General features: G+C 42.1%; 2 protein-coding genes across 6 annotated transcripts in view; one reads left to right on the top strand and one right to left on the bottom strand.

Moving 5' to 3' along the window:
* The window catches only part of itga8 (integrin, alpha 8), a 38,952-nt gene extending 31,517 nt beyond the window's left edge, over positions 1-7,435 (top strand). For both annotated transcript variants that reach the window (XM_040117216.1, XM_040117215.1), the window contains 8 exons: positions 460-540; positions 1,819-1,924; positions 3,070-3,228; positions 5,079-5,195; positions 5,318-5,431; positions 5,758-5,859; positions 5,979-6,101; positions 6,214-7,435. In XM_040117216.1, the coding sequence (XP_039973150.1) occupies positions 460-540; positions 1,819-1,924; positions 3,070-3,228; positions 5,079-5,195; positions 5,318-5,431; positions 5,758-5,859; positions 5,979-6,101; positions 6,214-6,303 (892 nt within the window). In that variant the 3' untranslated portion in view covers positions 6,304-7,435. The remainder of the gene's footprint in view (positions 1-459; positions 541-1,818; positions 1,925-3,069; positions 3,229-5,078; positions 5,196-5,317; positions 5,432-5,757; positions 5,860-5,978; positions 6,102-6,213) is intronic.
* LOC120783881 (ataxin-1-like) lies at positions 381-26,334 on the bottom strand. Of its 4 annotated transcripts, none has more exons than XR_005706389.1 (5): positions 22,410-22,778; positions 16,464-18,540; positions 14,586-15,209; positions 1,767-2,058; positions 381-704 (listed from the first exon to the last, which is right to left on the bottom strand). XR_005706389.1 is itself a non-coding variant. In XM_040117218.1 (5 exons), the coding sequence occupies exons 4-5, from the start codon at positions 18,267-18,269 to the stop codon at positions 14,514-14,516; spliced, it is 2,502 nt and encodes an 833-aa protein (XP_039973152.1). In that variant the 5' UTR covers positions 18,270-18,540; positions 23,483-23,623; positions 25,257-25,391; positions 26,313-26,334; the 3' UTR covers positions 12,525-14,513. The 4 variants fall into 4 exon arrangements, 3 of the variants coding, with proteins under 3 accessions (XP_039973153.1, XP_039973152.1, XP_039973151.1); XM_040117218.1 differs by lacking the exons at positions 381-704; positions 1,767-2,058; positions 22,410-22,778 and adding exons at positions 23,483-23,623; positions 25,257-25,391; positions 26,313-26,334 and having other exon boundaries at positions 12,525-15,209; XM_040117219.1 differs by lacking the exon at positions 381-704 and having other exon boundaries at positions 1,501-2,058.
* Positions 26,335-26,835: the final 501 nt, after the last annotated feature.

Below are 26,835 nucleotides of genomic sequence, written 5' to 3'. Positions count from 1 at the left end.
CACATACACACACAAAGAGCTGTTTGTGTTTCTTCTGAGCCATATAAATAACTTCTGTGTATGTCCTGATCCCATCACTATGTGGTTGGATGAATCTAACTGCAGCAACAGAAGAGGACAGATAGCCGCGAGGAACTCCAGAGAGAACACAAGCTCTGCACTGCATGTCCAATGTGTGCTTCATTGTATTTATTTGGATACAGCGCATCATTAGACACAGACACAGGGAGTTAAATGCAGGCCAAGCCCACGTCTAGAGGAATGCCTCTTGGAGTCAGCTGAACATAAAAATACAGCTGTATCATGAGCTTTTCTAGCTTTTGGTTTCATTCTTATTGTGTCGCAGCCTCCTGTCAAATGTTTCCAAAAGGATACAGAATGTAGAGCATACTCAGTGAGGTGTGTGTTTTATTGTACGCCTTAGATCTTACGTAAACTCCCTGTGAATTCTCTCCACAGCTCCAACAAAGATAACTCCAACAGCAATCCGGTCAGTTTGAATCTGTCCATCGTTGCCAAAGCTCAACTCAATTTACGTGGGTGAGTCACGCATCTTCGCATGGGAGACTGTGGCGTCTTCATCAAGAAACAGTGACAAAATTCTTTGTTGCCGTGTCTGCTTGCCAAAGATGCAACTGATCTGGTTTCAGTCTAAACTTGTTGATGTTTGCCGGATATTACTGCCCCTTTTGAATTTGTGGAGCCTGTTTATAGGCAGATGGAAAACAGCATGAAAGAACATCTCTAGAAATAAATTTGAACTAATCGTATGCACATGGGAAACTTATAAGCCTTTGAAATGTACATAGATGCCCATATGCCCACTGACACACACACACACACACACAAACACATGATTCAAAGCTTGGAGCCTTGCATGGCGTTTTTGGGTGTGGTCACTTATACACACAAGCAGGGGGGGATGTGACATACAAGTCCTGTGTTTGTACTGTGAAAATGTTTTTCCTCAGCTGTCTCCATCTAGAATCTCAGTCAGAGTTTTTATAATATACAAGGATGGTATTTGCTCAAATCTGACGAGACTGTGCCCACCTCAAATTTGAAAAATTAAGATGAGATCAAGAATTCAGATTTGCACATATTGCATCTCAATTGCATGCCCATGCATTTAGCTTACAATCATTACACCACATGTGGGAGGCATAAACAGTTTTTCTCACTTAGGTCAGACTACCTTGAAATCTTCAGTGTGGTGTCATCAAATAGGGCAGAATCAGCTTTGCATCAGCTACATTTCCAGACCAGGAAAATCTTCAAACTGGCATTTAGAGCTTTATTTGCATTTATACTATTAATGATATAATTCTATCTATAGAGTGTATATAAATTTTTTAACAGCTCAAAATATTTTTGTGTTTTTTTACTTATATCTTGCAGACATGAAATCCGATTTTTTAAGTCAGTCCAACCATTATACTCACCGACCACATGTACAGACAGTATGTTTAAAGAGTTGTTTTGTACTGGCCATGACCTGTTCCCTTCCTCGTGTTTGTTTCATGCAAAAAATGTACTTCAAAGCTCAGCTGAAGCAAATATGAGGCTACAGTCATCTGAGGTACCCAAGCAAAATTGTTTTGTTTTTTTTCCCAAAGATATTGGCCTTTAGGAGCAAAAGTTGTACTCTGAGAGTATCCCTCTGTCACAGCTAGAAAGGGAACACTTATGTAAATGATTACAATGACGAATAACAGCTGTCAACATTCATACAGACAGTGAGTATTATATAAAGATGGACTCCAAACCTATTAATGCGTATATGCATTGGTGTCACCGAGGTGTTTTTCCTCCCTGCAGGGTGTCTCATCCCTCTCAGGTGGTGCTGCCATTCCCTCGCTGGGAACCCAAAGAGAAGCCTGTCAAAGAGGACGACGTGGGACCACAAGTAACACACATCTATGAGGTAAATGGAGGCACAGCCAAACGTCTGAATCTCATGTGAAGAGGAAGGGTAGAGGTGTACTCAGAGGTGAAGAAGTAGAGGGCTGGCTGATTTGGTTTTGTTGGTGGTGGTCAGAAAGCATGTCTTTGTGTGGACTGTTGAGATGAAAAGAGCAGAAAAGTAGGTGAGGAGAGTTGTAAATTCGGTTACAGCAAGAGGGGGGCTCTGTAAGGTAAAGTAAATAGAAACACACACACACACACACACACACACACACACACACATGCAAAGTAAAACCAGTAGCTCTATAAAGAATTGGGCTCTGGCTGATCAAAGGTCTCTGGCTCAGGAGTAATTACTGCTGTGAATGCAGGTTAAGAGAGACAAGGAGGGAAAACAGGGAATGGAGTAGGGAGCAAGGAAAGGAGAGAGGAGGAAGGGGAATATGGCTGTTCTTAAGACTGGACACAGTGTAATGAGTAATAAAAAACAAGGTCAAACAGAGGTAAAGAGAAATAGAAAGAATGAGGGAGGATGGCAGACAGACTGGCAACAGTAATAGGGTGTGTGCATGTGTGTGTGTGTAATTTCTTTTTGTTTTAAAGGGACGGCTGCTTCACTTTATCAGAGTGGAGCAGTGTCTGGCCTGTCCTGCAGCTGATAATGATTTTCATTTGTGGTACTTTTTCCAGTTGGCAGCTGCTTCTAGTTAGAGAGGACAGGATTTTTTTGCTCTCACAGAATTCCTGCCCCGCAGCACCAGGATCATGTCCTGTTTGGATGACTTGCTTCAGTGTTAATGACCATGTGTGTTTGTGTGTGTATGCGGTTATGTATGAGTGTGTGTGTGTGTGTGTGTGAGAGAGAGAAAATACAGGGTAAAAAAGAGGATTTATTGAATTGATGGTTAATTTAAGCTCATAATTCATTTATCCTGATTTAGATGTGGAATGATGAGCCAGGTGATGCAGTTTTTACTTCTCTTGTATTTCAATCCCGAGTGACTGAAGGCTGAATTAGTATTATCTTCACTAAAACACAGGTGGCCCATGTCATCATCCCACAGTTAGGATAACCTGATTATAGCCTCAGTCACTTGAGACCTACTAATAAGACAGAAGAGGCCTCAATACTGACAACTTTCTGCTCCCTCCCTCCGTCTCCAGCTCCATAACTCTGGTCCCAGCAGTATTCAGGAGGCTGAGATTCAGGTTGGCTGGCCTTCCCGTTTCCGTGACGAGAACCTGCTGTACGCCATGGAGATTCAAACTGACGGACCAATTAGCTGCCGGACCAACACCAGCCTCAACCCTCTTGGCCTTCAGGTAACATGAAAATATATGAATATATGTACACTTACGCATGCAGACATACTATGTGTTCAAAAACAAATTTCAAGACCCTAATATATAATTATGGATATATTCCCTGTAGTGAGAATTAATGTATTTCACAGTATTTCTAACCACTAGGTTACCCTTCTAATGACAAAAACTTGCATACGATCAAACCACAAGACCTACTGCAATTTCAAACTTCTATTTGTTACATTGCTAGTGGCTTATTCATCGCTCCATTGGTCCATCATTTATACCCGCTTATTTAAAACATAATTGTATCCATTGTTCTGGCTGTTCTCCATGTTCTTTTGGCAGTTGGCTCAAAACGAGGAGGTTGGAGTATTAAGCTTATTAGTAGAAATTAGAGCTGGAATAGTATCCGATATCTATGATATCATCTGTAATTTAAAAAGAAAACATGCAGTTATCTCAAAAAGTGTGCAATCACATCTTAATATGAAATGCTACAAGCTATAACCATCTATGAAAACAAAAATGAGTCAGATATACAGCATGGTCAGAGGTCAGATTTTTTTTTCTTAATTTTCTTCCTGGTTTGCTCATTGCCAGTATAACTATAAAATAAATTGTAGGCCTTGAGGCAGCCATTATTTTTGACATCTCCTTGGGCTAAATGATTATGATTATGTAAAAATAATCAGTAGCTGCAGCCCAAATGACAAATCTTTAGAAGCGACGATTACAGAAAAAAGCACGATCCCTCACCGGCTTCCCAACAGCCAAACCTGCCATTTGTACAGTTAAAAAGGAGACACTGCTACTGGGAATTGAACCCAATTCTCCCCTGTGGTGGCATGCCATCGTTTTAGTCCTGTGTCACCCAGGAGCCCTGTAGGGTCAGACATTTGAGCAAGGCTACATTGAATAAAACATATTTTTACAGCCACACATTTAAAAACCTCAAACCACTGGCCAAAATACCATTATTGTTATCTGTGGCCTTCTGTCACTTGAGACTCACTGGCTGAAGTGACAGAGCTGCTGCCCACTGAGCCGCAGGAGGGAAAAACTGCTGTTGCTATGCTCTGCTTCCAAAATTAGCAGAGAGGAATAAGCAAGTGATTGCCCTACACATCTCCTTGGATTTGAAATTTTATCTAGCTATTATTGGAATAAATCACCTATCTCTCTCTGTTATCTGCGAGCTGTGACTTGAGGAAATTCAGCTTATTCACTCTTGTCTTTTGTTGCTGTCAGCTTGACTCTATAAGCTGCAGCTGGGAAATAAAATCTCTTCAAATCCTTCTTTTATCAAAACACCCTTTGACCAGATCACTAAATGTCATTTGTTTCTACAGCTGCAGAGTTTGCGGTATTTTATTAGATATCGTACAACATCTTGAAAATCTTACTTTACAAGCATTTTCTGTCCTCACGTTCACTATCTCCTTATTTGCTGTCTGCGCTGCATCAGAGCAGTGCAGACCACGCTAAAACACCAAGATGGGTTCATCAGCATGTTCTGACAAATAATTGTCCTCAAATGGCCTGAACACATGTTGTTGAAGGAATTATTAAAATAACACCAAGATATGAGTACTGGAACAACTTATTATTTTCCTTGTTTTCTACTTCATCCTCTCCCATTTGCAAATCCCAGTAGGTCAAATCTAATCCTAAACGCTCAGATCTGGCTTTATTATAAATGTAAATGTATAACTGGCTGAAAAGCAAGGAGCAGTTCTTGTAGACTGTCTACTCTAAGAGTCTCATTTATAATTTGATCATCTCTTAAGTGCCGATTCATAATTTTCCAGTCAGCAGCTGAAGTACAAAATTAAGTGGTGATAAATCTCTCTCCTCGTCTGCGTTAGATCTCTGCTCTCCAGGACACACCTGAATTATTGGGTTTCTTGAGGAACACCAGTGCTCCTCCTCACCGCCACAAGCGAGCCGTCAGCAAAGCTCAGAGTTATAGCGGTAAAACCTTGGTGAGCCAGCCACACATATATGTATATATTTCCTAAGAAAACTAACTCCACCAAATGTTCATTAATGATTCACAGATGTCTAATGTCTTCCCTCTCTCTTTACCAACCTTCTCCTCGTGCAGAACTGCACTAATATCTCCTGTCTGAGGATCACGTGTGTGGTTGGCCGGTTGGATCGTGGGCAGAGCGCGGTGGTCAAGATCCGCTCGAGACTCTGGGCACATACTTTCCTGCAGGTCAGTGTCATGACCTGTCATCTTGAATTTTTTTTTCTTCTGAAGTTTATCACTCTTTTTTTAGAGTTTTTTTTTTAGAGTGATCATATCACATGATCTTCATCAGCAGATGGAATTTGCCCAGATGTCATGGAAATGCAGATGTTCAAATTATCATTTTTTTCTGAGCTCTTTAGGTGGTTTCTCGCCCATGCAGGCTCAAACGCTAAGGTTCAAAGTGCAAACTAAACTACACTGAGTGTTACACAACAAACCAACTTAATAATTAAAATATTTGATGGGTCAAATGTCACCATTTAAAAAATAATGTAATATGTGTCTTTCAGCGGCGTAATGACCCATACATCGTCAACTCTACTGTCTCCTTCATGGTCATAGCCATGCCTTACCGAATCCAACCCCCCACCCTGCCTCAACACACCACTTCGGTAAGATGGAGAACGGAGACAGTAACTGAAGTGTGTGAGTTTTTGTCAGGCGCTAAAGGTGAAAAAGGAAATGTGTCAGCAGTTACAAATACCTCACTCTATCTCTCTGTGTTTCGCAGATGGGGACCCTGGTGTTGTGGGGGACTCCTGATGTATCGTTTGCTGTTCCACTCTGGGTCATCATCCTGGCCATACTGCTGGGGCTGCTGGTGCTGGCTATGCTAACACTCGTCATGTGGAAGGTACACACACACACACACATCTGCGTATATACATCATCCACCTTACCACAGCATTCACTGTGGTAGTTTAATTATCCAATCCTACACTAATACGTTAATATGATTTCCTCAGTGTGGTTTCTTTGACCGGGCGCGGCCACCAGCTGACGACAATGTCTCCGACCAGGAGCAGCTGACGTCTGATCAAACTGGGGACGCCTAAGACACTGCATGACAGCTCCTGATTAGAGGACTGTGGTTTGGGAGGGATGTGCACCTTCTGAGTAACTTAAATCAGATCTGAGATCTGTAGTAGTCAGACCCTACATTCCTTGGCTGGAGATCTACTGCCTCTCTGTTAATGATATTGACTGTGAGGACAGACTGAAGACTGCAGCGCCACACAGACTGGGACCAAAGAACGAGGTTTAAGCCAGACAGAATGGGACCAAAACACACTACACAGGCTCAATCACACACACATGTCCATTGTTTATCTATTGTGATGAGGCACCAAAACTGAAGAACAGAGTGGACTTTGTTGTGAAGACAATCCTTTCAATTTTTCTTGTAACTGAACGTTTTCACGTGTCTGTGTAAGTGAGGCACAAAGAGACTTGAGATCTATGCACAAGTGCTTTTGTGAGTATGACAGCGTTTGTTTGTGAGTTTGTGTGTATGTGTATATGTGCAGATACTGTACATATGGTTGTGTTTATTAGGTGCCTCTTGTGTCATCCTTTCATTTGGTTATTGAATTCTTGCCCCACCTGACTTACTATATCCTTTTTATTTTTATTTTTTTGTTTGTTTTCAGATTGGGCTGTATACAGGTTTATTACACACATACACACACATAGGATGCAGCCACACGCATAAACACAAAGGCACAAAGTTAATGTGTATATTTATGAATGTATGTGCAATATTCCGGCGTTGCGTGATACTGAAGCTTGTTTACACTGGCATTATTTTATTAGAGCTTGATGTTTCCATTTTTTATGTATATAAGTGATTAATTGGTATATTAGATGTTAGTATTGCAAAAGCAACAAAAGCAATTTTTTAGACTGATTTAAGCCAACACATGACATTTAAAAAATAATAAAGTGAGGAGACAAATAACAAATAAATAACTTATTACGTTCTTGTCTGTTATCTTGGATTTTTTTCTAACAACAAAATTTCAGAAACTAAGATGAACAGTCTATATCAAAAACAAGCTGCAGACAGTCTGAGACTGTGTACATTATTTAACAGCGCATTAGATGTTGTTTGTTTATCTGATAATAATGTGTCGTGCGCAGGCCGGCAGAGCAAAGTGGTCGGGATTTCAGCAGTTCCCTGAATTTAAAATTAGCTTTTAATGTTTCATCTTTGAGTTCTATTTGTTATTTGTATCAAGTTTTTGTTAGAATAAAGTGCTGTTTGATTACTCACTCTCATCATTTTCAGTTTATTAGGTAAGTGAACTTTACATTTCCCTCTCCAACATGAAGTTGGAGAGGGAAATCATCGGTGCATTTGTTGAACAAAAAGGACACAGAGACATAAACTAGTTAGAAAATGAAATATGTTAATGTCTCACTGATCACATTTTTTTCTGTGCCTAAGAGTCTCTTACCTACAGTAGCTGTGTGGCCAGACCAAGCATTGCGTTAAGGTTAATTATTCCACCTATCAACCCAGAAACCCCATTTTACTACATTTTCTTAATACTAACAGCACATAGCATTTTTGTACTGTGCAGGTTCCATTTATGCTACTGTACATATTCTTCTTAAGTTTAATTTGTTCTATTTTAACAGAGTTTCTAAATTTTTGAATTAAAGTACTACACAAGACAAATATAGATGCAGTTAGATATAGCTATAATTGCATATGTCAAGGCTGATGTCTCCACCTCAGCAGAAGGACTCTTGCTCCCCCAAGTGGTGCACTGTAGAAATAAATGACTGTTTTCTAGAGCAACACAGTAAAACCTGAAGGAGATGCAGGACAGCAGCCTTGTGGAAATGACTTAAAAAAAAGTCTGTGGTGTAATTTCAGAATATATATCAAAAACAAGTTAAAAACATAGCTGACAGGCATACAATTTCGAATGTTGCTGAGTAGTGAGCTTCCAACTGTTACACTTATTTAACTGTTGATGGTAATCTCAGATCTTTTTTGTTTTATATGGTGTTATGATAACCAGAATGTTTAAAGTTATACTGCTATTTCTGTACTGAAGAACTTTTTTTTTTTTTAAATGGAGCCAGATCCAAGTTTCCTTTTGGCACCAGTTTGTTGAGCTTGATACTTAATTTACTGTTACTTACAACGCCTTGTGTGGAAACTAACAAGGTCATCTACACCAGGTGCTATGTAACTACAGTTTATTTCTCTAAAACTTCAAATCTACAGCTGCAGGTTTGTGGCGATACAAGTCACCTGCGCTATACAGGAAAACAGTCAACTGAGAATTAGAATTGTGGTAATATATGGTCTGTAAGTCTACAATGCATTATGGGAGATTGATTTTGTGGAGCCGCCAAATGTTTAGTATCAAGTTTCATATAGTATATTTTTTCAAGTAGCGTTTCCTGTTCTGAGGCTTTCATTGGTTTCTCCAGTCGTCACTCCATTTCATTTGCTGTGTAGCAGCCTCAGACTTTACACCACATGACCTTATAACATCACAAGTTCTTGGCGTCGATTCTTATGTTTCTCAAAATATAACATATAACCTGAATGTTCCTTATACAAAACATGCTCATATCTATTTATGACAGCATTAACCATTGTAAAGGAAAACTGACCTTTAGAAAACTGAGATGGGAGGACACAGACACAGCTCTCATCAGCTCTCTAAACAGTCCAGCAGAGCATAATGCATGCCCTCTATCCCACAATAAAGCAAGAATGTATATTTTTAAACGTAATATATGTATTATATATCAGATACACGGAGCATTAATATTTTGTTTACAAAGATGTATAAACAGTCAGTGGAGGTCAAAATGGAGCAGCACACAGTAACAGAGCTGTCTTGGGGCTTGACCTGCGGCTGAAACCATACACATGTAAATCAGACTGCTGCAGATGTTAGTCTTTGATATTTCCATTAATTGCTTGAATCCAAACATGATTTGTTATCTATGAGTTATTAAACTGCAAATTTGCATTATTCTTCATTAGCAGTGCAGCTAGAAAAACCTGGTCATTTTGCAACACAAAGCAAGTGATTTACATGTAATCTATTCTTCCCTTCAACTGAAGGCCTGTGTGAATGTTCTCAACTTAATCTGACGCACAATGGGCAGCCACACTAAACATATTTAGGCCAAGCGCTCGTAGGGGAACACTTCATGTGAAAAAATACTGTGACTGAAGCAGCTTGACAATATGTAAAAATCATGCTGCTCATAAGTCTTTTTCCGAAATCTGAACACTGAACTGTTTACGAAGGGAAGCGCTTGATCCTTTAGACCCCCTGTTGATTCAGGCTGTAATCGACAATCATCAAATTTTTAAAAAGATTAATGTCTGCGCATTATGTTGATGAAATTCATGTTCACCCTAAAATTTGATGGATGCAGACAAACTTGCTCTTTTTCTTTTTTCTAGGTTTTATAGGGGATACCTGTACAGAGAACCTGTGTCATATTCTGTGTTTCAGAGGAAAGTGGTCAGGATATAAAAGGAAATGATATTAATACAATGCAATAAATCCAATTAAAAAAATAGACAACAATCAAAAATAAAAACTACAAATTTGAATTTGAGTTTTTTTCTCGATGATCTAAAAGAAATAGCTATTCATGTATTCATGTTTTATATATTATTTAAATTTATGTGTATGTGTTTATATATATACACACACATTAGCCAACAAAACTACAAAACGCAAAATGTCCTTTTTATTTTGCAGAAATATGAAATTCTGCGACCACTCTCTCAAAATAGTCCCCGTTTCAGTCTTGTCACGGCTGGTGTTTCTTGGGGGGAAATAGCTAATCAGGAAAACACGTACAAAGTACTGCCAAAGCTCCCTCTCCCACTCTCTCTCTGTTCCTGTCACTCTCTCTCTCTCTCTCTCACACACACACACAAAAACACACACACACGAAACAAAACCCAAGTACACATAAATTAAATATGGACGATAGTAAATATTGAGTTTAAAAATTGCAAGATCAGCCTGAACATCTTGTAGGAAGGAAAGTATAAAAAGAGATATGCTGCTTTTTTTCTTTAGACTCTTTATTTCTTTGAATATATTTGATCAAATGAAAAATCAAACATTTGAAGTAAAGATTTAACAGTTTCTGACTAGCAAACCTCAACACCATCAAAATAAGGAAACATTATTGATACTTACTACATACTGTACGTAGGACATACTGTATCTTAGCTGAGATTTAGCCAACAAACAGACCCGAATTACAAAATAATTTTTTAAAAAGTCTTTTACTCCCATAATTTCCTGGATTTTTGAGCTAGTGCAAAAGAAAAAATCTTAGGTGAAGCAATATCCTGTATTTCTGTCAAATAAATGATGATGTACCCTTCAAACTAAACTTCACTTCAAAAGTCTGTACATGGGGATCAGTGTTTGTCCTCTCCACAAGGACAAGGTCATACCAACATTATAATGGAAGACTTTGGCTATTTACAAATCACTGAGATGTACTGTTAGTGTACAATTTCTCTCAGACATGCTGTACATTACTTATGTGTATTAGTAAAACTAAAACACCCCACTCCCACCCCATATGTCAAAGTGCAATTCCATAGATCACCACAAGGAGGTGCTTATACACCATATTCAACAATATTTAGAAAGGCTTTGAAAATTACATATTTAAATGGGCCTAGTACAAGCGTATTTGTAAGAAAAGGGTATAATGTTATTAGGCCTTTCCAACGAGTTGATATTAGGGTCTAAATAAAAGCCCCTAGATGTCTATGGTCCATCCACACAGATGTTTTCACTGATGTCTCCTGGGGGCATACAAGCTGCTTGACTGTCCTTGCTCCTTGTCAGGGTGGGACAATGTCCACCTTTATCATTCTTTTTGAGCTGTTGTTTAATTCACAGCATAGCTCCTCCCAGCATCAACCTGAGCAGAGGTCTAACAAGCAAGAATAACTCTGTGGGTGTTCAGGAACTGTAAATGATAAGGCAGAGGCAATACCCATGACAAGACATAAAGCAACAATGAACTGATCAAACTAACAGGTATTGTCTGTGCAGCAAAAGCGGGATCTAACTTACTACTGCGTGCCATTGACCTTCATTACTATCCAAAAACATGAACATGGGCCATGTAGTTTAGTTTCGGTCAGTTCCACATACAGCATCCTGGTGGTGTCATGTATCAATCCACAGCTGAAAATAGTCCCCGACAAATATACTATTGATTCCAGTTTGAGTAATGCTTTCTAAAAACTATGGTGCCCAGCTGATTAAGAAAAGTTTCAGTCTTTTTTTTTTTTTTTTTAAATGACACTACATATTTGTGACCACCTTTTAAAGATTTTTGTCTTCAGTGGGAATGTATGGGCTTGGGTCTGAGTGGCAAAGAGAGATTAAGGAGGTCAGAAGTTTGACTAATGCATTGTTGGTTTTGGTCTTTTCATGGGATTTGTTGACAGTAAGAAGAATGTAAAATAAAAATAGCCTCTTTCTTTAAGCATCAATCCCCACATTTCATAGATTTGTCTGTGTCATGATGTCATTTGAGGTCTGTATTTGAAAACTAACAATTTCTTTAAGGAAAGTACAAACACAGGCCAGGCTAACAGAGAGAAGACCGGCTACAAAGACAAACTGATGAAACAGTAGCTAGTCTACTTTGTAACAATGAAGAATATAAGACCACATAGTTCCTCCTTTTGGAGGAGAACAGTCACTGGGCAGTGTTTAGCCTGAGCAGTCAAACACAAACAGAAGAGAACAGTCTGATTACTGGGTGATTAATAATGGCTATTACGATAAACTGCAGTTCATATTCACACATACTGTATGTTAAAGTGTTCAGTTCGAATTAAATTCTGAGGAGGCCGAATTGTGAAATGCTCCCAAAGAACTGTAGCACATTCATGAACATTAGATCAATACCTGAACGTAAAGAACGATAGCAGGATTCTGGTGAGTTAATGGAATGATTGAAGAAGGAGGCGCTGTGGCACATACAGTACATAGGCTACATAAGGGTTAGAATGTCTATACACACACTATACACTTTCTAGGATACAATTTACTGTACATGATCAACACTAGCTGGGTAGTTAACTCTACAACTCTCTCTTTCTTTCTCTGAATAGTAGCTCTATCAGTCATCAAAAATAAAGTTGAGATAGTTTGCCCGATGTGTGTTTACATTCCCTGTCCCAGTAAATATTGTTTTGCCTCAATGATAAACCTGTAGGACATAATGTGATGAGAAACAGATAATTCTCATTATATCTACTAGTTGAGGAACAGGGGCACCACCGCCGCCACCAACACCACAATGCTGCTAGATGCTTCATCAAAGTGCTGCTGCTCAGTACATACACACGTGACTTTGAACATGCACATACTGTCTTAGACCTGCACAGACACACACACACACACACACACACACACACACACACACACACACACACACACACACTGTTCCTGAGAATGAACTGTAGGATATTAATTTTAGCTCTACGCTAAGAAATAAATCTACTAATAGAAAGAAAGCTGTTTAAATCAAAACAGCAGTACTCTGATATACCAGGTCGGGACTTAAGAAAGGCATACCATCATTGAGGAAAATAGGTTTTAATGGTAAAACCCTAAAAACCATGTGCTGCTGTGAACTAGGTACACATATATATATATCTAAGGCCATGGTTTCTGTAAAGAAAGCAGCAGGATAGGTCAATAGAATGGGATGGTACCATTTTTCCATCAATACATAATTATTATGTCATGTTTTTGATTTTATTTTTATCTAATGTGTGTTTGCATTTAAAGTTGCTCAATATTTTTATATTGACAATGGGTCAGATGGCTGTTTAATGTGAAAGGGGTCAATCGAGGTAATGAACCCATGGAAAATATTTAGCAAACCACACAGTTCCCCTTGGCTCTACAGAGCTTTTTAGCATCTTTCAGCTCATTGTTTTGGTTTTATGTCCCACAACTTTACTGTTTTGGTTCACCCTCACTGCTCTTTAAATTTAAATCTAAAAGCTAATAATATATTAGTGTTATGTTTACCATTTGTTGTGCTGCCCCCAAGTGGCCAAAAAAAAAAACAATTACTGCTATTAGACAAGTTAGCCAACTTGGTTTATATTGCAGTATGAGGGCTGAGTCCATACAAAGATAAGCTAAAAAGTCATTATTAGACAGGAATACATTTTCCTTTTTTGTATATATTAGAAATGCTGCACATAGCAGCCAGGCTAAAAGACAAACATATGCTGTCCTTGAGAGGAATTACTAAACTTTGCTAACAAACTGTGAAGGTAAAGTTGGCTGAGAAACTTCTTCAGAGGAATGCACTCACGTGCAACTGCTGTCACCCACATACTGCAAAAGCACTGGTTTCAAATTTTCAGCATACTTGTCATTGGTGTAGCAAACAGCACACGCATGACTTCGTGTGTCAGTACTGAGGACAAATTCAGTGGTTTACATTCAGGCCTTTTTTCAGTTTTTATATTTGCAGGCTGCATTGACAACTGAGCTCACAGCTGCCAGTCGCACACACACCTGACTCCTATACTCCGTTTAACAGCCACACAGACAGAACACACACAAACCAACACACAGGCACATACATTAGGAGACAAGTGGCACAACCCAACGGTGGTAGCACACATCTGTTATGTTGAAAACAAAAAATATAGTAATAAAATAAAACTCAAAACCTCATCAGATACACAAGGCAGGATAAATCACAGCCATGATAATTGAGCATTTTCATTGAAACACCACAGTCTCTCTTTGACTCATAAACGTCACTACAACACAAATAGACCAAACAGGGAAACAAACAATGAGAGTCAAAATATGGTTACCCACTTTCTACCCACTGACATCGGGGTCTGTGCTTATTCATGTGATAAGAGGAATGGTTGACTGGTCTGCATTCAACAGGTTAAAGCCACACGACAAGAGATCAAATGTCAAAGTGAAATGTCTCTCAGGTGACTGACTGCCATTCATACTCAACATTCACACTGCATTCAGTTTTGCTTTCTGTATTGATTGCACTGATCTCATGTGATACCACTTATGAAGGTGCTCTGCTGTACTTCATCGTAGATATCAGACTTACGTGAAAGAAAAGAAAACATGTAAATACTGTGTAAACTCAGTCTATATTACAGTAGTCTGGATAGAGAGAAAAGAGAGGGGATAAATACAAAGCAAACCACAGGTATTGAAAATTCCTTAAAGTTCTCTCAACAGTCTACTCTTTTGCTCAAGCACCTTTCACTCCCAGTACTGGAGTGGCCCTCTATGCTGATTTTTACCTCCTGAGGGACGAAAGAGGGTTTGGGCAGAGTCAGAGGTGGCTCCTCCTCAGCTCTCTCAGTCTGGTCTCTCTCCGGAGCTGACCAGCGTCTCTTGCGGACTGTGGCTCGCTCTGGATCACCACATTGTATTCTGGTAAGAGCAGGCATGTCTGTTCTCACTGATTCCTGTCTTACTTCTCTAATCCCAGAGACTGTGGGCACTGAACCCGCTCCATAGATCCCCTCCGCTGGTCCAGGAACTAGACCCAATCCTGGCGGTAGCTCCAGTCCTGATCCTGGTCCAGTTACCTGCTCCTTCTCCAGCCTGTCCGCACTGGAAGCCTTCATTAGGAGACCACTGTTACTGCCTGCAGTGTTTGGACTCGTACTGTTTCTTACATTGGCATCCACATTGTGACAGGAGTCAGAGAGGTGACTCATCTTCAGCTTAGTCCGCAAAGCCTGGCCGTCTGTTACCGAACCATTCCTCAAGCCGCGGAGGGTCAGCGACACACACACATCACCCACGCAAAGCTTAGCACAGGACAGCTCAAACAGCTGGGTGGTCCGGTCCGGGCAGCAGGACGACCATCCCTGACCAAATACAAAGAAGGGGTACTCCACCAGCACCTCTACACACACCTGGATAGGAGCACATGCACAACAAACACAATTAGTTCTCTGCAAAACAAAGACCGAAAATTTTGCAAAGGATTTATGATAGGAACACAACTGTTCGAAGCTATTTTGTAAAGGATTTTAAAGGGATGATAGCATCCTGCAAATTATACTGTTAGCGTAGGTTTATGTTTGTAGAACAACGCCACTTTGGCCTTTTTCACAAAAGAAATTTTAACATGTCACAGTAAAGAAAGCTCAGGTGTAAACAATACAATACTGTGCCTGAATTCTATTTGGCTCCTTCAGTTACAGGGTCCTGGTATTGTGCATGCTGCCTCATTGTCACACTGCCATGGGTTAGTGGGAAACTTGAATAGAACAGACTACTCTGATGAAAATTGATGAAGTCCATAGTGGAGCCTGACTGATATATTTTAAGGCTGATGAGACTTTAGCTTATCACAGATATTTTGTATACATCAGCCCATAAAATTACATCAACTGGAGTAAGGAGATGCCAAGGAAATGTTTGAGGTAGTTTTGAAGTGTCACCATTACATACTTTATACATTAGAGCAATGAGCTGACTTTTCTGTAAACTGTAAAATGTCATTAGTACTCACTAAGTATATATCTTGGTCGAAATTCTTAAAAAGCCAAACTTAAGAGATCATGTGTTTATCTTAAATAATTAATACGACCAAGAAACTGTTGTCAGATTTTCAGAGTCTCAAATAACATGATTGATATCAGTCTCAATAATCCAGGATCAGTCAGGCTCTAGTACTTAGCCCTTTTCAGACATGGAAAATGTAACATGATTGGCCTTATCTATTTGTGAAAGTAAGGCCTTTAAGTCTTTCAAACATAGTTCTATGTTGTGCAAAAACACTTAGCATATGGGCCATGAGAGGAAGCAGTGGTCAACAACATTAGGTTGAAAAAAAATGACATGAAGTAAGAAGGGTGTCCTCATTTCTCCTAGTTCTGCATTAGTGATGGATTTTGAAACTCTTTTTGCAGCTAAAGACTCCTCTGCTTGCAACTAGTGGATTTTAGTAGAGTTTCTCATTAATTTCATCATCTTTTGGAAAATTATAGAATTCTGCTGCCTGTTTATTTATTCTATTAGCATTGCCGTCTGCCACAGAGGGTTTTTTTGATACTATCAATGGGGGGCGCCTTAGTCTTGAGATTTCAAATTCTATACATAATGACTTTAAAAATTAAACTCATGATTATTCATACAACAAAGATGAATCTGTAAAATCTCACCTGGGCTTTTAGCTCTCCAACAGAAAACTGTATGACCACAGCATTGGGAGTTTGCCCACTGTCAATACGCTCAACAGTGCTGGAGTCAATCTTCAACTCACTACTAATCTCAGCACTCTGGATGAAGTCCTCTGTCTTGAGGTCTTCAACACGCTTCAGCTCCCCATCAGCCAGTTGGATGATGGAGCCTCGCATGAAGAATGGAGGAAGTGCCACAGGGGAAGAGGAGGAAGAAATAGAGGGGGAGGCTTGGATGGAAACAGGGGCCGGGGTTGGGGCAGGGGTGGGAGTCGGGGAGGGAGCTGCCACCACTGCAGGAGCCGGGTTTGAGGGCAGGACCGACAGCGTTGGAGCCTGTGCGACGGCAGGGGGTGGTTGATTTCCATCTGGCCCAAGCGCTTCACACTTGGACAAGGCTGTGGCCAGATAGGCATGCGGCATGGCAGTGGATATTTGAGGGGTAGTGGTAGCAGTCAGGGCGCTGACAGTACGACTAACCTCGATTTCTGTGCTGTTATTGGCACCACTGACTGGGATGAGGAGGGACTGGCCACTTGGGATGACCAGGTGCTGGGGCAGTGCCGCATGGTAGCTGACAGCATGCTGATTTGCACTGGTGATATAGCCAATGATGGGTGGCTGTGTGGAGGAGTAGAGACTGGCTGGCAGCTCTTCAGGGGGCAAAGTGGTCTGGATGACTGTATGAGGAGCAACAGACTTCACCATCTCTGAGGAAGAGAGGGAGGTAAAAGAGGAAGATCTGGACACTGGCTTCCCCAAGCAGATGCCTCCTTTCTCAGTCTGGACTAAGGATATCTTATTTGAGCCAGCTTCATGTTCAGCTCCATGGTTGGGCTGAGCAACCAGCACCAAGGAGGTCTGGAGTCCTGCTGGGTTTTGGCCATAGTCTGCAGGAAGAAGGATATGTCTGGCCTCATAGCTGTGGACCTGCTGATGGTTTGCTGACTGACTGGGGGCTTTTGCCTGTTTGACCACCTCCAATTCCCCATTCACTACACCCTTAGCATGCCCCTCTGGTTTCTTTCCAGCTGAACCATCTGCATACTGAACCACCAGCTGGGAGGGAGCGAGGGTAAGTGTTTGAGGGAGGACGGCTGTGTGAGGGTGGAGCTGGAGGTGGGCCGTGGGTGAAGTGACAGCGTTTCCACTGACAGTCAGAGGTGTTCTGCTGTCCAGATGGATGTACTGGCTGGTGAGTTGGGGAGAGTTCGGCAGTGACACAGGTGCCAGTTCTGTGGGGGAGAGACCTATTTGAAACTGCTGCTCCCCTTTGGTGTTGGGGGAGACGAGGGCTGTGGTGTAACTATCCAGCTGTGAACGCTGTCCTACTATGGCAGAGCTGTTAGGCACAGAACTAGCATTTGTTGAGATGATGTGAGAGGAGATGTAGCCGGCATAGGGTCCAGAGCTGATGAACTGAACGTTGGGTCCCAGCTGAGCAAACTGGATAGTCCCAGCCTGCTGTGGAAGGGCTGTGGGGTAAACTGCAGGCAGAGAGGCCAGGGGCACTGCAGACAGAGGAGTGGACGAGGAAGGGACAGAAGTAGAAGGAGAAGAGGAGGAAGTGGAGGAGATGGGACATCTTGGGCTCTCTGCATCCCTAGATTTGCAGCGTTCACTGGCTACGCTTGCCAACCACGCTAAGTTCTCTGTGTGCGGACTATCGGTCACCACTGCAGCTGGTGGCGTAGCTGTGGCTGCTACCACTGGCCTCTGCTCCAGAGCCAGGATCTCACGCTTCTTGGGAGGCAGGCATCCATTACTCCGCTCCTGGTTAGATTTCATTGTGCCAGCGTGGTTTTAATATTCCCTGTTACTACTTCTAAGCTCCTCTGAGGCTGCTTTCTCTCTCTCTCACCTCCACTCAGTGATTATGTGCAGGGGTTGGCGTCTCTGTGTGCTGTGTGGCTCTGTTCTATTTTTGTTCTCACTGGTGGACAGCTCCAGGTCTCAGACAAGAGAAGATGGAGTCACTCCAGCTCACAAAATGAGCTCCATAGACTTCATGAGGAATCATCTCTGACCGATCGACCTCTTCCACGATGTCGGCAGTAATCTGTTGGCAGAGAGAAGCTCAAATCAGACCCTCAGGTAATGAGCAATTAAATTAAAAAGTCCTTGTGATATGTTTACAGATTTTAACGTCCTCTTCAACATTTGGGCTATATAAATGAACTTGCCTCAGCTTGACTTGGCTTAAAATTGAATTCAATCTAATTGGTCTAACCTCACTGAAGAAGTAGCTCAGTGAGCTCAGCCCGTGTTTATGAACCATATTCACAAAATGTCCAAGCAGGGCTCCAAATGCAAAGCAGCAAACACCAAAATACTTCACTTTTAAAAAATGTCCCTGCTTTCGTGTTGTTCTTTATTTTGCCACAAGATTTCTGTTTCTCTAACGCACTTGAACACAACATGTAGGCCATTCTCTGAACATGTTTCTCCAAGATCAACCTCTAAAGATGACCTTCGAGGATCTACATGGACTGATCTCTCAAAACTCAACCAGCCTTTCCATGAATGATGACGTGTGACACACTGTAAAGTACATTACAATGTTGTGTATCATCATTTACATAATGTGCAAAAGGCTCTTTCATGTTTTTCAACACCAGGCAGGAGTTTCCTGAGATGCGGTGTGTTTGTGTGTTTGGTTGTGCGTGCGTACTCATGTGTACAGGGCAAGTGTATGTGCGTTGCTGTTGGCTGTTATCTTGCTCCAGGCTCTAGGGTAAGAGAGCAGAGCAGAGTGAAAGGCTAACAGCACAGAGTAACAGCCTCAGAGGAGCTTACGCTTTTGTCTTTGTTTTTACACTCCCAACCCTTGTGTTGAGTCAGTGGGGCTACTGCAAATATAACATCCACCTCCAGACAGGAACTCTGGGTCAGTGGGCACATCAGAAAAATGAAGTGAAAACAATTTGGCTTGAAATTTGATTATGGAACATTCTGCGAGAAGCGTATCTGTGCCTTTGTTGCTATTACTGAAGTGCTTGAAAATATTTCAAACAATGGCTTTCCGCTGTACACCGTTTGTGTAGTGTTTCAAAGTTCAAGGGAATACAAAGTGACCAACAAACAATGATTGAGGAGGCCCGCTTTTAAGGGTTTGGTTTAGTAAGAGGCAGACTGAAAGATAGGTAAAAAGAGCACTGAAACAGGCTCTTTATTCCCAGGTAGAAATTTTGAGGTAACCGGAAATTATGATGTACAGAAGGTGGGATGGTGAACAGTACCTAAATATGTCAACAAGCCTAACAATCAGCAGCTACAGTTGCCACTCTCAATGTTTGACCGCAGGGCCACTAAAACATATTGTCTTATATACTACAGATTCATATGTATGCATACTCACATACTGTATCTCTAAAATTTGCACACACAAATAAACACAAACAATATGCTATGCATCCATTATTTCAACAACAATTAACATGCAGCCTTTTGCTTCCCACGAGCAAGTTTCTTTTTCAGACTGGCTGTTCTCTTCTGCAGGCTTATCTGTGGGTCAATGCACAGGACTCTGAGTTGTTCATTAGCCAGAGGCACCACAGAGATGGAGTGTATGACACACGCTCATACATCCATCCATTCACTCTTCTCCCCCTACACTCCATTCAGAGGAGCCAGGCTATTTGACAGTGCTAAACTGTATTTTCATATTAACAGAGGAGGTTCGCTACAGCGGACAGCCACAGACATGTTACATAAAGAGAGAGGGGAAAAAAGCACAGAAGACGACCTTGGTCAGTTTCTATTTAGATGCATCTACCTCCAACACTGGCTTTGACTAGGTCACTTCATCCAAATGCAGAGAAAACCTCAAAGCATTTGATTCCTCTAACCATACAGCCTGGTAGATCCACCAGATGTAACAAAGGAGGAGAGCAGCAGAGATGGAGAGAAACAGAAACAGAAAGAGGAGAGTGAGGGGGAGGAGTGGGAGAAAAGCAATGTAAGATGACAGAACTGTGTAGAAGGAGGAAAGGGAGTGGGGGGGGGATTAGGAATGGAAAAGAGGGAGAGAAAATAAGGAATGGGGAGAAGACAGAGTGCTGCTTCTCCTGACCCACATTGAGCATCGCCTGCAGCATCAGAGCGCCATAGCCCCCGCCTCGCTGAGCGATCCCTGATCAGCAACACAGCCGCTGCTACAGCCTGAGCGATGCTGCACAGCTTCGCTCAGTGGCAACAACCCCACCTCAGCAACACCGTGTCAACACTGTAATGACATCACATCTGAAGCACAAGTACCTCCTATGATTACAGCTGCACTGGAAGACAAAGCCAGCATGCTCTGATTTCCAATGCCACAAAAAACAGACTACAGATAAAACAGGATGCTCTTAAAGTGGGTGTCTCTCCTTTCCTCATTTGACCTGTACACAGAGCTCTCTGCACATGGTCTCTCACACACACACACACACACACACACACACACACACACACACACACACACACACACAGCACAGCACATCACAGCAGCCAAAAGCCTCTCTAGATTTTCCAGCGTCAGCCTATAATTAGAACACTGACACCAACAAACATACGGCCTGTGTGATACTATGGAGAACAAAGGCAAGCTTTCAAGACATGACTGTCACAGCAAGCCAGACAACATGGGGTCCCCCAGTCAGTCCCCTGGCCCAGCACTATAACCTCTGAGACATGTAAGGAGGTGTGACAACAGAGAGCGGAGGGGGGGGGGAGGCAGGACGCTCTCTGTTCCTTTAACCACACTGATGCTTTTCACCTCAAACAGAATTATAGAGCCAGCTTCGCATGTGATCCCCTTTCACACTCCCACATAAAAAGCTGCATAAACCACAGAAATAGGTTGGTGTAGCGGTGTGTGTCTGCCGTCACTACGCAGGAGCACGGATGAGATGGTGTTTTCATTCAGCCTCCTCTCTGTTGTCTCCAGGTGAGAGGCCCCCCAGCAGAGTTACATCGCTTCTCTAACGCAGCAGTCGCCAACTCCTCCAGGCCCCCACCAACACCCCCTCCGCCTGAGCCCTCAGTCTTCCCAGAGCCACTATTTACTTGCATTGATCCACGGCTTCATAGCAATAATATTTCTCTGCAGCAGGATGATGCAGTGAGGCAACAGAAAGACAACAAAATTATTTAGTGACAGTGACCTGAGATGTAGCTGCTATGCAAAAATTCATACAAAAAGCTAATGCAGTGACCGTGGGGTTATAAACCTGTTGTCAACACTGCTCTGCATCATGTTTCACCAGCTAGATCGGTCATAGATACACAGTGACTACCCTGTACAGCAAATGGCTATATATAGAAAACAAAAACATCATTATCAATCTGAGCTCTAGCATGAAACAGAAGGGAGGGTACTGTGGAAGACAATATGTTCGAGCATGTATGTGTGATTTGCTGCATAGAACGAGGACCTACCCTCAAGCTACTTAAAAACACAGCTGCTTTAGCCACACGGCGGATCAATACCGTGCACTGCTTTTTCTAATGCCCAAAAGAGCCATTTTACTGCCCCTTCTCTGTAAAACAGTGGTGCCTGTGCCTTTAAGAGGCGGACCGACCGTGTGGCAGACTAGAGCAGACAGTAAGAGCAGGCAGTGGGGTTCAGGCTGTTTGTCTTCACAATGACTCCAGAGTTCTGCATCACTGCTCGACACACACCGATCTCACAGTGTACAAGCAGAGATGTGTACGCAGGCGTAGCTCGCAGCAAGCACCACTACAACCAAACAGGATCAATGCTGTTGAATCCTACAGCTGTGACTCTGGACAGATGCTGTGACTGTAGCCTCTGGGGGCTTTAGAATGACAGTGAGAGCACATGAGTGTAGTAGCAGGGCAGAAAATACTACTATCCCACAAATCAAGAAGAAAAGAGACAACCCACCCTCCTCCCCTCCTCTGGTTAGAGTACTAAGAATAGCTCACCAGTCTCTCCACAGCCACTGCTTGCAGAGCATGTCCAAGGATTCTTCCTGCCTCTCAGTGTGCGTGTGTGCGTGTGTGTGTGTGTGTGTGTGTGTGTGTGTGTGTGCTGGAGACGTGTTTCCTAGGACTCCGCTTCCTGAATCTCTCCTTTGTGCCGCTCTCCTCTCCTGGAGCCTGCGTTGTAGCTGCTCCAGCTCTGCCCTCCTCTCTGGACTCTCCGCTTTGGAAGCTACGCTGCCCCTGCGGGCTGACGGTAAAGGAAGTTCCCCACTGCTGAAGCTCACAGCAAGTCCTGCGTGCAAGGCTGCTTCAACGTGTGTTATGCAAGGCCACCAGACCGCCAGCTCCCTCTCTGCCTGGCTGCTTTTCTCCCTCTCTCTCTCTCTCTCTCTCTCGCTCTCTGTATTTCTGCTTCTCTCCCTTTCCCTCTCTACCCCCCCCCCCCTCCCTCCTCTTTCTTTCTCTCTCTCAGTACTCCACTGACACAGCTCCTCCCCCAGCCAGCCTCATCAGCCGCATCAGGTATTCATTCAAAAAAACACACTCTACTTGGCTCGGCGCCCAGACTACGCTCACACAGAGAGGGAAGGAGGGGGAGGGAGCAACAGACTGAGGGTGAGGGAGGGAGAGAGAGCTGGAGATTCGGAGAGGGTTTGCTCAGACAGACATACTGCATGAATGCGAATAACTGTCAGATATTCACATCGGTACATACATGCGTAGATACTAACACATTTGCGCGCTCACAAACCGACGGAGGATTAAATTGTTCAGTGTGTTAGCACTTCAAAGCTGTTTTAATGCACCGCTATGTTCTTGTTCATTTTCACATGCATTTCCCCTCTAGAGACAAATCTCCTCCTAATCTGCCCTGTGAGCTGCCCTACAATTACAGAGTCACAGCTTCTATTCAGCTGCAAAGTGACTCGGAGTAACCTGCCACCCGCCCACCAGGTCCCCCCAAGCCTCCCCCATCTCTTCCCCAGAGATATTTTCTTCACTGCAAGCAGGCAGCACTGATAACCGCCGCGCCCGCCCCCCCGCCGGTCACTTGGCACTGGGGCCCTCCTCACCCGACAGGCCTCCTCCTTATCCCGTACAGCACAGAGCAGAGCGAGCCAGGCTGCAGACAGGCACTCTGCCACCAGGCCAGCCAGATATCTCTTCCCATGCAGGCGGAACAAGCAGGGTGTCCCCACCACCAAGACTGCAGACTGGGGAAAACACAGAGGATACAACAATTCACACAATGCCGCTACTACAACAAGCCTTTAGTGAACAATATTACACCCATACCGGCTCTTGGCTGGGGGTTACACTCTCTCACTGCTGCATCCTAGAACAAGGGTTTTCATGTGTATACGTAAAGGGAATTTTGTGCAGCTGTGACTACATCACACAAAGAAAAGTATTATTTAGAGAATATTTTCTTAATTCCTTAACCCAACTGGCTCTCTTTTTGGCCCAAACAATCTCTGACACTGTGAAAATTACTGCTTGTGAACTTGCATTGAACTTGTTTTGTACAGACTACACACAAAATGCAGGCTATGTTTAGAATACACAGTACCCCATCTACATGTAGGCCTATATTTCTTGATCTTATTTTCTTGATCTTCCATATAGCCACTGTAAACTGCTGCACACTGGAAGACATAGGCATAAATCTAGTGCACATGTGATCCACGGTAGATAAAATACACACACTGAACCACTGTAGTGAAAAGATGTGTTTCTCCAGCTGTTGAACCTGAGAAAAAAACATGTGCTCTGTGTTTTTCCTGCAAAGGGGCTACGACCTCATCTTCCTACGGTGACTTCATATTTCTTCAAAAAAGCTACCAAGCCAATGTAAACCTCAGAACTACACAATCCCCATAGCAAGAGAATGGAAAGCAGTATTACAGAACCCCATTGTGACGCATAAGGGCATCTACAAGAGATTGCTGTTTTCTTGCCTTGAAATGGCTCACTGTAAATTGAAGGTCAGAATTAATGTCAGCCAAGCGAGCTGAAATGAGCTTTCCTGTGAGAATTCACAAATCCAGCTCAAGCTGCATGGAGCAAAAATGCTCACTGTTCTGAGTAGATCAAGAATGAGACTGCATGAAGATAGAAATGTCAAATCTGTCGTTCTGTCTGTGGCTTGATCAAAGCCTTACCCTGCATTTCTGTGCAGGAAAAGTCCTCAACACAGATCAGGAATATGTAATCTTTGTTGACAGTTTTGCAGATACTATTGAATACTAATGGATGCTGATTATTGTGGTCCAACCACACAAAGGGGTCTTGCTGGCCTAGTTGCATGTCTTCTTTTACTCTGAGGGCACACACAACTTTGGGCTATGCTACAAGCGCTACATTCCTCAGTGTGGTACACACATAATGAGAGGGAGAGCTCTAAACCATAACAAGATCTTTGTCATCTTACAAGCATTAACTACTGAAAGCTGATGACCATCTGAGTCACAGCAGTGCGGTGGTGGTGGTGGTAGAAGCGTGAAAACTAGTAGTGAAGTAACATTAGTAATGGTAAGAGGACTTGCAGCAGTAGCACTCTACTTCACAGTCTCAGCAAATCAACACTGCATTATGCTTACAGGCCTCCAATTTTTTAACACACGGATGTATCTACACACTGCCTCTCAGTGCCTTCTCTTACTCATACGCTCAGACACAGTAGCCTTCAGCAGAAAACACCGTGAAAACTCAAGTGGGCTCCAGTTGCTGCAGGTTACAACATGACCTTTTCTGCGCAGCAAAACACAAGTTCCAATTTAAGTTCTGGCGGAACTTTTTCAACAATGACCTGACACAGCTCAGTTCTGAATAGATGAATTGTATTACCTTGAAACTGCTCAGGGTCCGGCAAACAATTATACAAGCATCATCGCCCGCATTCTGTTCGGCATCCTCACCATACACTTATTGTGGCTGAGTGAGCTTCCTCTGATGCAGCATACATGTCCGGACATGTAACACCTATCCTCTCTCACACACACACACACACACACACACACACACACACACACACACACACACGACAGGGAAGCATTTATGATGCAAGCAGTCACATATGGGAAATAGCAAGCAATGAATCCATTCGTAATTTTTCAAATAATTTCTTGATTCGGTTCAAAGAGCTTTTCAGACATATTAGTTCCATATATTATGACAGTGGTGTAAGAAACACCCAGATCCTTCACTAAAGTAGCAACACCACAGTGTAAAAATACTTTACTATAAGTAAAAATCCTAAAGTAGTAACATCAAAATATAATTAAAGTATCAATAGTGAAAGTATTCCTTACATAATTGCACACATCTGTGTGGGTATGCAGGGCCTTTAATCTATAATAATGTGTCTGTTTTATAAGTTTATCACTTGTTTTGTAAGCAGAATCAAAGTGGTGAGTAACTATGGCTGTTACATAACTGTAATAGAAAATATAATGGTTCCCACGAATTGTAGTATAAATCTAGACACACTCAAGTAAAGTACAAATACCTCAAAACTGTACCTAAGTACAGTACTTGAGTAAACGTACTTTGTTATTTTTCCCCACTGCAGTATGAAGAATGAGTAGCACAGATATTTTTTAGGGAAACAGTTTTTAAGTCTTCATTTTACATAAGACAAAGGTGGAAATGCATCTTACCGTGGCCCCTAAACTGAGGAAGGTACTGTATTACAAAGCTGCAAGGATTATTATTTATTTGTTGATTGACAGAAAAATTACTTAAAATAAATCAATTAATCGAAAAAAGGTCAGCAGATTATCAAATAATGATTGCGAAAATAATTATTGGTAGCAGTAAAAGTATTAGTAATTATTATAATATTAGCTTGCTAACCGTGTTGTATACCAATATTACACCATTCTGAAACACTGCTAAACTTACTTGCTTCAAAGTTCACCTCAAGTCCTCAGCATCAGCATCAACAAAAGTAACGCGATAAGACGAACTTTTTTTTTTTTTTTTTTTTCACCCCTAAGAGGACTAAACCATTTGCCCCTTTCAGAGGGGAACGGGCCCTAGAGAGGCTCTAATACGGTTTTAAGAACTTGAAATAGCCAAACTATTTTTTCAACAACAATAACTCAAAATTTGTAAAGTGCAAAACTTACTGAATGAATGAATATAAGTGTCATACACATAAGGGTGCCGAGCCCACATGGACTTATAAGACACTATTTACATTACCTTCAGAGGCAAGAGAAAAACAAAAAGAAAGCGAGTACATGGCACTGTACAATCTACAGTTACATGTAAGAGTATGGGCACCCCATAAATGAAAAAATTAGACTTACCTTAAATGTTCAAATGCACTGTTGCTATTATTTCATGAACTTAAAAAACAGTAAATAAGACTAAACTGCAATTATGGCATGTGCAAAAGTTTGGCCACCATACTAAGTCAGTC

Source organism: Xiphias gladius, chromosome 22, assembly GCF_016859285.1.
Source record: "Xiphias gladius isolate SHS-SW01 ecotype Sanya breed wild chromosome 22, ASM1685928v1, whole genome shotgun sequence".
Classification (NCBI taxonomy): Eukaryota; Metazoa; Chordata; class Actinopteri; order Istiophoriformes; family Xiphiidae; genus Xiphias; species Xiphias gladius.
This window is presented reverse-complemented; position numbering and strand designations above follow the sequence as displayed.

Excerpts from the sequence above, each read along its gene's own strand:
- LOC120783881 (XM_040117218.1), bottom strand. The coding sequence starts at position 18,269 with ATGAAATCTAACCAGGAGCGGAGTAATGGATGCCTGCCTCCCAAGAAG. Across the intron at positions 15,210-16,463 it reads TTGGAGAGCTAAAAGCCCAG|GTGTGTGTAGAGGTGCTGGT; the intron begins GTGAGATTTTAC and ends GCTCCTATCCAG.